This window comes from Nerophis ophidion, linkage group LG18, assembly GCF_033978795.1.
Source record: "Nerophis ophidion isolate RoL-2023_Sa linkage group LG18, RoL_Noph_v1.0, whole genome shotgun sequence".
NCBI lineage: Eukaryota > Metazoa > Chordata > Actinopteri > Syngnathiformes > Syngnathidae > Nerophis > Nerophis ophidion.
In genome coordinates this window covers 34244293-34256183 of record NC_084628.1, presented here as the reverse complement: position 1 = coordinate 34256183, position 11891 = coordinate 34244293, and the positions used below count along the sequence as shown (strand labels likewise).

General features: G+C 35.0%; 1 protein-coding gene across 2 annotated transcripts in view; it reads left to right on the top strand.

The window, feature by feature from the left end:
* The window catches only part of c18h3orf33 (c18h3orf33 homolog (H. sapiens)), a 33807-nt gene that overhangs the window by 531 nt on the left and 21385 nt on the right, over nt 1–11891 (top strand). For both annotated transcript variants that reach the window (XM_061878029.1, XM_061878028.1), the window contains exon 2: nt 10970–11029. In XM_061878029.1, coding sequence (XP_061734013.1) covers nt 10970–11029 — 60 coding nt within the window. The remainder of the gene's footprint in view (nt 1–10969; nt 11030–11891) is intronic.

The window sequence follows — 11891 nt, the reverse complement described above, 5'->3', positions numbered from 1 at the left end:
TTTCGGATAAGAAATACTGTGTAAAATAGGCTGACCATATTCTGAAATCCCAAAAAGAGGACACACATATGCGTGCCAAGGCCGGGACTAGGTGAACATTTGCCAACGATACTAAAACTTGCTTTATAAACAGAGGTGGGTAGAGTAGCCAGAAATTGGACTCAAGTAAGAGTACTGTTACTTTAGAAATGTATTACTCAAGTAAAAGTAGGGAGTAGTCACCCAAATATTTACTTGAGTAAAAGTAAAAAGTATGTTGTGAAAAAAATTCTCAAGTACTGATGTAACCTGTTTGTTTAATGATTACGGCAACAAATAATGCACAAAAACATAAAAATCGCAATAAGCAGATTCAGAGCCAGGAATATCTCTTAAGCAACTAAAACAATAATATATATATTAAATAATAGTACATTAAAAAAAAAAAGGCACATTGAGCCACAATAACTTAACAGCACCATAGGCTCAGTAGGCATTGATTGATTGATTGATTGATTGATTGATTGAAACTTGTATTAGTAGATTGCACAGTACAGTACATATTCCGTACAATTGACCACTAAATGGTAACACACCAATACGTTTTTTAAAGTTAATCAATTACTTAATAAATGACCAAGTTGAGGTGATCTACCTCATATATACATATACATACACAAACATATCATATATATATATATATATATATATATATATATATACATACATACATATATATACATACATACATAAACGTATATATACATTATATAATTTATATTTATTTATTTTGCCGTTTTTGTTCACATGTTAAAGGTGTTTTAATGAATATACATGCATGTTTAACATATAGATTCCTATCTTTCATGAGGACAAGAATATAAGTTGGTGTATTACCTGATTGTGATGACTTGCATTGATTGCAATCAGACAGTAGTGCTGATAACATCCACGTTTTCAAATGGAGGAGAAAAAAAAGTTCCTCCTTTCTGTCTAATACCACATGAAACTCGTTGGTTTTTGGCATCTTATTTGTCCAGCTTCCATATTTGTTTTTATGCACTTTACAAGAAATACATTGGCGGCAAACTCCATAGCTTGCTAGCTTGTTTGCGCTGGCTTTCGGAGACTCTTATTTTGTTAGCGCAGGCGCGATGGAGCGGCACTTTTATTGTGAAGACAGGAACTGTGCGATCAGTCTTTAGGCTTTTGACGGGAAGTACGGTTGAAATAAAAAGTGTCTTTTTTCCTTTATACTTTAGATTGATTGATTGAAACTTTTATTAGTAGATTGCACAGTACAGTACATATTCCGTACAATTGACCACTAAATGGTAACACCCCAATAAGTTTTTTAACTTGCTTAAGTTGGTCATGTGACCGCCTGGCTATGTTTGATTGGTCCAACGTCACCAGTGACTGCATGTGATTGGTGAAACGCAGGCATGCGTAGATTCTACTTTGAAAAACCAAAACAAACATTAATAGATCGATAAAAAAAGTAGCGAGTAGCAAACTGAATGTAGATAAATGGAGTGGAGTAAAAGTAGCGTTTCTTCTCTATAAATATACTCAAGTAAAAGTATGTTGCGTAAAAACTAGTCTTAGAAGTACAATTTATCCCAAAAGTTACTCAAGTAGATGTAACGGAGTAAATGTAGCGCGTTACTACCCACCTCTGTTTATAAATAATATATTTATTTAAATAAAGCATTTTTTCTCCTCTGTTGACTGCTGTGTTGGCGATAGTGATTTTTAAAATGGGGTCCCAGGGACCCCATCAAGTCATAAAAATGGGGTCCCACAGTAAGTTTTTGTGGGCCCACTTTTTTGTAAGCGTTTTGAAAACAAATGATAAACGTATTTATTATCATGTTGTATCTCACATTCTATATCGTGTCTTGGAAAAAGGTAGTTATAAACGTTACTTAATTCATTAAAAAAATAATAAAAAAAGAAAACAAATGTGTATACGTATGTAAATGTATTCAGTTATAAACATTCATTCACTTTCTTCTTTCCTTCATGGATCTAAACTTTACCGCTGCTGGTAGTTTTTTCAATGTTTTTATTTAATAAGTTGTAGGTGTATTTATTTCAGTATAAAAGTGTAAAAACTGTTTTGCTTGGGTCATGAAATGATGGTAATGGTGTGCCAGGGCATACATACATTTTATATTTAACGCTTAAATCTCTGGAGTCTACATCAACTTCACATCTATCCCTCATTTCAAAATGTTTTAGTTTTTTTATGTTGTTTTTTTGTTTGTTTTCTGTCCCTTTTTGTCAAACAAAACTATGTTTTTAAGGGCAAACACACAAAATATGCAATATCTTCCACCAAAAATATTTTTCTTAGTGGAATATTTGATGTGAAGTAATTGGAACCTTGGATAGGTCAATCATTCATAATAACATTGATTTTGATTCAATATTATGTTTTGAGCAATGACAGTTTGAAAGAAAAAAAAACTGTTTTGTTTTATTAGTCAACATTGCAACTTTTTCTAAACTACATTTCACCTTTAAGCTTTTTTATTTCACTTTTGTTATGTTTTAGTTTATTTTATTAGTATTTTTAGAATGTGCCGTGGGCCTTTAAAACATTAGCTGTGGGCCGCAAATGGCCTCTTTGGCACACTTTTTACACCCTTGCTATAGATAATAAAAAAATAAGTCTGATAAATCTATCGCGTTTATCATAACACACAGTCACCATCTCTGCTTCAGTAAACAATGACGGTGATGACGTCACTGTCAGCGATGCTAACTTGTCAGCTACTTCTTCAAAATAATCCTTTTGAACACTCCTCGCACATTAACACTTCAAAAGGCAAACAACTGCCCCGTTTTTTGACCTGCAAAGTATGTTTTTGAGGTGGAGGAGTCTGCTGGGGTGCTGGTTAGCTTGAAGCTAAGAGCTAGCCTGTCTCCATCCTCGAACGATTTGGATCCAGCGGGAGATAAAAGTGAAGTTTCCATGGACTCACAAATACTAAAATAACTCATTTATTGGAGTTAAAAATGTTGACTTTACACTCACCTTAGTGTTTACCAAGAAGTCTATTTCCTTTTCCCGGCAAAACTCGAACCAACACTCCCCGGAAGTCCCGCCCCCCCCACCCAAAGCCATTGGCTAACATCCCGTAGCCAGCCGCTACAATATTTACAGCTAGAGTTCACCAACTCGAGTATTTCATATATATATATATATATATATATACACGATAACTTAACCCTGGACCTACATTGAAAATACACGCAACCCTAATTCAAAATGCCGGACATTCGACGCATTTAAATTATCACGCCCGGACACGCCGGACACGGCCGCAAAAGAGGACATGTCCGGGGAAAACAGGACGTATGGTCAGCCTAGTGTAAAACAATACAATGTAATCTACTACTAGGAACTACAGTAGTTTCACGAAATAGTGTAATAATGTACAGAATTTACCTTGGAGAGTGGACTTCTAGTACAGTATCTTCTTACATCAGGCCTGGGCAATTATTTTAACTCCAGGGGTCAAATTTAGAGAAAAAAATGTGTCTAGGGCCTGTATATCCATTTTTAGGAATACTAATACAAAACCTCACAATAATGTCTGATTAAATGCGAAACACAACAAAAACAGCGAAATATGAAGGCAAAGGGTAAAAAAAAAAAAAAAAAACCCTACCGTCTGATACATCACTAAGCTTTTATTTTGACTCATGGGATCAAATTTAGAGAAAAAAATGTGTCTGGGGGCAGGTATATCTATTTTTAAGAACACTAATACAAAACCTCACAATATTGTCTAATTGAATGCTAGAAACATGACAGACCGCCTTAAAAAAACGAAATGGAATTTTAAAATATTTTTACTGAGTGAGACGCCCAGATAAAAGGATAAGACACTGCATATTGACAACATATGAAAGTCACACGCCCTCTCGTTCGACATATTTTACAATCAAGTTTTTATTTTAACTCGGGGCCGGTATATCTATTTTTAGGGAAACTAATACAAAACGTCACAATAATGTCTGATTGAATGCTAAAACCTTTATGACAGACCGCCTTAAACGGAATGGAATAAACTTTGTTTTACTGAATGACACTCAGAATGTACATGAAAATAAAGAATGTGGGATTTACAATATTAACTATGAACAATAAAACACTAAATATTGACAACATATGAACGTCACATCCCCTCTCCATCGACATATTTTACAATCAAGCGAAACGCAACAAAAATGCAACAAAAACAGCGAAATATTAACGCAAAGGGTAAAAAAAAAAAAAAAATCCACCTTCCGTCTAGGGGCCTGTTTATCGATTTTTAGGAACACTAATACAAAACCTCACAATAATGTCTGATTGAATGCTAAAACCTTTATGACAGACCGCCTTAAACGGAATTGAACACATTTTTTTTTTTTACTGAATGAGACACCCAGAATGTACATGAAAATAAAGAATGTGGGATTTACAATATTAACTATGAACGATAAAACACTGAATATTGAAAACATATGAACGTCACAACACCTCTCCATCGACATATTATACAATCAAGCGAAACGCAACAAAAATGCAACAAAAACAGCAAAATATCAACGCAAAGGGCAAAAAAAAAAAAAACCCCACCTACCGTCTGATACATCACTAAGCTTTTATTTTGACTCGGGTGGCCAAATTTAGAGAAAAAAATGTGTCACTCTCGATCGACATATTTTACAATCAAGCGAAACGCAACAAAAACAGCGAAATATTTGAAATAAAGAATGTGGTATTTACAACATTAACTATGAACGATAAAACACTGAATATTGACAACATATGAACGCCACACCCCCTTTGATGGACATATTTTACAATCAAGCGGAATGCAACCAAAATGCAACAAACACAGCGAAAGGGTAAAAAAAAATTCCGCTTACCATCTTATATGTCACTAAGCTTTTATTTTGACTCGGGGGGCCAAATTTAGAGAGAAGAAAACGTGTCTGGGGGCCGGTATATCTATTTTTAGGAACACAAATACAAAACCTCACAATAATGTCTGATTGAATGCTAAAACCTTTATGACAGACCGCCTTAAACGGAATTGAATACATTTTTTTTTTTACTGAATGAGACACCCAGAATGTACATAAAAATAAAGAATGCGGAATTTACAATATTAACTATGAACGATAAAACACTGAATATTGACAACATACGAATGTCACACCACTTCTCGATCAACATATTTTACAATCAAGCGAAACACAACAAAAAACGCGAAATATGAACACCAAGGGTAAAAAATAAAATCCACCTACCGTCTGATATATCACTAAGCTTTTATTTTGACTCGGGTGCGCGAAATTTAGAGAAATTAATGTGTCTGTGGGCCGGTATATCTATTTTCAGGAACACTAATACAAAACTTCACAATAATGTCTGATTGAATGCTACAAACGTTATGACAGACCGCCTTAAACGGAATGGATTTTTATTTTTTTTTACTGAATGACACACCCAGAATGTACTTAAAGAATGTGGGATTTACAATATTTACTATGACCGATAAAACACTGAATATTGACAACATATAAACATTTCACCCCCTCTCAATCGACATATTTTACAATCAAGCCAAACGCAACAAAAACAGTGAAATATGAACGCCAAGGGTAAAAAAATCTGCACTTACGATCAGATAAATCTGATACATCACTAAGCTTTACAACTTTGTTGTAAAAATCGCCTTCCGCATCTGTTCCAGACACCTGCATTTCATGCTGACATTCTGTGGAAACGCTCCCCACCCTCATGCTTGGTGCCTAGTCTGAGCTGCTGTGACATAAATTACCAGAGTAACTTGTACAGCATGCAAAAGCGCGGATTCCAACCATTGAAATACTGTGTAAAGTTCAAGATTTATGGCCATTTTAAAACATCACTGCACATTTATAATAGCTACAGATTTTATCTTAAAGACTTAAAAAACTTATTTGGGATTGTCCGGCGGGGTGGACCCAAACGCTTAATGAGCCGCACGCGGTCACCGGGCCTTAATTTGCCCAGGTCTGACTTACATATGCAAATACACCATCATCAGCTTTTCAATATTTTCATGGATGAATGTCCACCTTTAAGATATTCTTTCAAAACTCTTGGCTGGCGCTATCGACACCTTCTGCTTCCGTGCTTTGCTCCAGCTGCTTCACCAAGTCAGCTCTACACGCGCGGTCATGTTTTTGATTATTTATGTCTTCCAATTCAATGAATATTATCCACTTCTTCTTACCATCATTGTCCTTCACTTTCCTCTTTTCCCATGCCCGGAAAATCAAATGTCCATTTCTACCTCTAACGTAATGGTAGCAAGTAAGACGGGATGATGGATAGATTGTGCAGGGTTCACTGTGACATTTGCTGATCCAACTAATGGCGGGGATGCTGTAACTCCAATTTTTGCTCGCAACTAATTAGCTGAGAGACAATCCTTATCTCCAAACACTCTTAAGTTGGGGCACTTTTAAGTTGAGGTACCACTGTACTTTTCGAAAGAAGCCTATGCTTGTGTTATACTGATTTGTCTTTTTATATTTTTGATCAATTTGCGTGTTACTTATCTGCACATACAGGATTACTAGGGATTTTCCCGTCAGCCTTTTATGCTGCCAGTTCTGATTGTGCATGAGTGAGATCGGCCGACACCAATATGGAAGTTGATCACATGTTAACTGTCAATTTTTAAATGTATTTATGGTGAGTGTTTGACAGTTTAACAATATCAACACAATATTTTAACAGGCTCCGTATGGTCTTATATTTACATACTATTGTTTAAGCAAAACAAAGCCAAGACAAGTTCACAATAACAAAACAAAAGCAAAAAATATTCTCTACCGTCACAGTTATTTGTTGTGGTCGAACCCCGAGATGCAGAGATGGAGGCAGGCATTGAGCAAGAAAACACAATTTAATATAAATAATAGAACAAGAACAAACAAAGGGTATAAACAAAAAGCACGCACGTGGGCGGAATAACAAACTAAGGGAGCTAGCACTGGAAGCTAGAAAGCAAAAAGGAACTTTAACATGGAGCAAACAGGAAAAACTTGAAACAGCTAATTGCTAACAGAAACAGCTTACCGCTACGACGACCAGGACAAAATGTAGCACGACAGGGAGTAGCTGTAACAAAACGACATGACACGATAGCAACGACAATACAAGTCTGAATGACAATACAATGATCCAGCACTGACTGGAGGAACAAAGCAGGTAAAGTAGGAGCTGGCTGATTGACATCAGGTGTGACCAGATGCCAATCAGCTGCAGCTGAGTGAAAACAGGACCCAGGGAGACAAACAGGAAGCTGAACCAAAATAAGAGCACTAGACAGGAACTAAGGACAGGAAATACTTAACACACAGAGGAGAAACTAAAACACAAAGAAACTGTCAGTGGCAACTCTGACATCTACAACTCATTTAAACTATTTGGTTTTAGCCCTCAAAGTCCTCCTGCAGTGCAGGCCAAAGGTTTGGACACACTTTCTCATTCACAACACAACTAATGGTCCCAACCCCATTGATAAAGCAAGACATTCCACTAATCAACCCTCTTGAAGCTTATCGAGAGAATGCCAAGAGTGTGCAAAGCAGTAATTAGAGAAAATGGTGGCTATTTTGAAGAAACTAGAATATAAAACATGTTTTCAGTGATATCATCTTTTTTTGTTAGGTACATAAAGCCACATGTGTTCATTTATAGTTTTGATGCTTTCAGTGACAATCTACAATGTAAATAATCATGAAAATAAGGAAAACACATTAAATGAGAAGGTGGGTCCAAACTTTTGGCCTGTACTGTATACCAGAATGTAAGTGTTTTTACCCTTCGCTTTCAAATTTGACCCTGTTTGTTGCATTTTTGTTACGTTTTGCTTGATTAAAAAAAAAAATTGTCGATTGAGGCGGTGGTCTGAGAAGTAAAAGAAGAGCGACGTGTTAATATTCAGTGTTTTATCGTTCGTAGTTAAAATATTCCATCCCACATTCTTTATTTTCATATATAATCTGGGTGTTTCATTGAGTAAAAAACCCCCCAAAAAATTCCATTCTGTTTTTTGAGAAAACGTTTTTAGCATTTTATCAGACATTTTTGTATTAGTGTTTCTGAAAAAGGGACACAAGCATATGCATTTTTACAGCTGTATATGACAGAACAGGCCAAAAGTTTGGACACACCTTCTCATTCCAGTGTGTTTTCTTGATTTTCATGACTATTTACATACTAGATTGTCACTGAAGGCATCAATACTATGACACCTTCCATCCATCCATTTTCTACCACTTATTCCCTTTGGGGTCGCGGGGGGCACTGGTGCCTATCTCAGCTACAATTGGGCGGAAGGCGGGGTACACCCTGGACATGTTGCCACCTCATCGCAGGTATATGTATATGTATGTGTGTATGTACATATATATATGTATTTGTATGTATATGTATATATATGCATATATGTATATATATATATGTATATGTACTCTATATGTATATATATGTATATATATATATACATATATGTATGTATATATATATATATTTATATGTATATATATATATATATATATATATATATATATATATATATATATATATATATATATGTATATATATATATATATACATATATATATATATATATATATATACATATATATATATATATATATATATATATATATATATATATATATATATATATATATATATATATAGGGGCTTCATGGTGGCAGAGGGGTTAGTGCGTCTGTCTCACAATACGAAGGTCCTGCAGTCCTGGGTTCAATCCCAGGCTCGGGATCTTTCTGTGTTGAGTTTGAATGTTCTCCCCGTGAATGCGTGGGTTCTCTCCGGGTACTCCGGCTTCCTCCCACTTCCAAAGACATGCACCTGATTGGCAACACTAAATTGGCCCTAGTGTGTGAATGTGAGTGTGAATGTTGTCTGTCTATCTGTGTTGGGCCTACGATGAGGTAGCGACTTGTCCGGGGTTTACCCCGCCTTCCGCCCGATTGTAGATGAATAAGCGGTAGGTAATGGATGGATATATATATATATATATATATATATATATATATATATATATATATATATATATATATATATATATATATAAATATATACATATCTATATATCTATATATCTATATGTATATATATGTATATGTATATATATATGTATAAAAATATGTGTATGTATATATATATATATATATATTAGGAGTGTGGGAAAAAATTGATTCGAATACGTTGTGCGATTCAGAATCGATTCTCATTTAAAATATTTTTATTTTTTTTAAAATTATTATTATTATTTTTTTTTTTAAATCTATCCAACAAACCACTACACAGCAATACCATAACAATGCAATCCAATTCCAAAACCAAACCTGACCCAGCAACACTCAGAACTACAATAAACAGCAATTGAGAGGAGACACAAACACGACACAGAACAAACCAAAAGTAGTGAAACAAAAATTAATATTATCAACAACAGTATCAACATTAGTTATACATTCAGCATAACAGTGATTAAAAATCCCTCATTGACATTATCATTAGACATTTATAAAAATAAAAAAACCAACAATATTGTTACAGTGGCTTACACTTGCATCGCATCTCATAAGCTTGACAACACACTGTGTCCAATGTTTTCACAAAGATAAAATAAGTCATATTTTTGGTTCGTTTAATAGTTAAAACACATTTATATTATTGCAATCAGTTGATAAAACATTGTCCTTTACAATTATAAAAGTTTTTTTTTTAAATAATCTACTACTCTGCTTGCATGTCAGCAGACTGGGGTAGATCCTGCTGAAATCCTATGTACTGAATGAATACAGAATCGTTTTGAATCGGAAAAATATCGTTTTTGAATCGAGAATCGAATCGAATAAATCGATATATATATATATATATATATATATATATATATATATATATATATATATATATATATATATATGTATACTGTTATTTATACAGACACATTTTTTCTCTCAATGTGGCCCTTGATTCAAGAATATTCCATCTTAGCTGTTAGCATGCCTGCTCCTGGCTTGCTCTCAAAATGTTTAGCCTCGTCCTCCATTGATAATAATACTTGGTAATGACACTTAACATAAATGCTGTATATCTTTAGTATTGGAGGTGATTATTATTAGTTCAGGGGTGTATGGACACACATTATCTGCTAGCTGCTAAATAGAGCCCATTAACGGGGCTCCATTGTGCTTTTCTTACCTATTGGTACCTGGTTTTGTGTATTTGGGATCTGTATAAGACACGGACATTTGAAATCAAACCATGTGGCATAGCGGAGTTATTTATAAAACAATCTTTCCTTCCTCCATACTTCCTCCAAACTAACCGTTTGGAATTTGCTCCAAGTGCAAATTTTTTTCCCCATGCTTGACGTCAGTGGATTATCCATTAATGGCTGTCTAAGAAGAAGGGATGTAAATAAGAAGAGCCGGTCAAAAAGCAGCTTGAAAACGGTCGGAAAAACATAATCTATGTACAATTTTGACCAAAGAACCACCATTACATATTATGTAGACCCCAAAGTGTGTTAAATGTAGAAACAAATCATGATACAACCTTTTCAAAAGGCATTAATTGATGAAGGTTTTAATGACTCAAGGAACCGCAGCTCCCCAGTGGTGGCAGCACACATGTATCCCCAGACCATGATGCCATCACCACCATGCTTGACTGTTACACACTTGCTGTCTAGACAATACTGCCTGTGTGTGGACTCTTTTTTTTAATAGTGAGCTGTACACTGACTACTTCATATCGTCTTTTGACATATAATTATTACTAGAATAGTTTATTCAACTCTATGACGCTATTGACATGAACTTTATGCATTGGTGTTTTATATGTCACTTTGTTTGAATTACTTCTCTTGTCTCTCCCATATAGAACATAAGCACCGGCCTGGCGCTTGCTGGTGTAATTGTCATAGCAAGGAGTATCAAACTGGTAAGATTTAAACACACCTCACCTTTGAATAAATGAAGAGGGACGTTGTTGATGGACATGGCCAACAGTTTAAAATAACTTATCAATGATGAGAAGATCATACAGGACACAGATGTCAAAGTCAAAGATCTGGCCCACGACATAACTTTATCTGGCTCGCAAACACCTGGAAATGATATGTGTCAATAAAGTACTTAAGATTTGATAATACTACTAATAATAATAATAGATTTTATTTGTAAAAAGCACTTTACATTGAGCAAACAATCTCAAAGTGCTAGTGTATTAAAAAAAAAAAAATAATAATAATAATAATTTTCATCCATCCTTTTTCTACCGCTTATTCCCTTTGGGGTCGCGGAGTGCGCTGGTGCCTATCATAGCTACAATTGGGCGGAAGGCGTTGTACACCCTGGACAAGTCGCCACCTCATCGCTGGGCCGTTAGTATTAATGTATTATATCAAATTTATCGGAAAAAGCCTGATTAGAACCACATTTTGACAAACTAATGGACCGACTAGAGTTAGCTTACTAGCTACCTTAAATGCTAACATGAACACATCGATAATACTGTACATCGATAGCTTTTCAATTCTGCCATGTCACAAGGCATAAGATCGATAACCCCACTCCCGCACCCGGTAACGTCGCATTGACTACAAACAGTCCAGGGCAAAATGAAAATAATAAAAAGATAATAAAAGATAAATAAAATATAAAAACTAGAGCAGCCTAATAGCTAGAAATAGTATGCATATATCTATAAAAAAGGATTTTTAAAAGAGAAGGGTTTTTAAGCCTTTTTTAAAAGCATTCACAGTCTGAGGTGCCCTCAGGTGGTCAGGGAGAGCGTTCCGCAG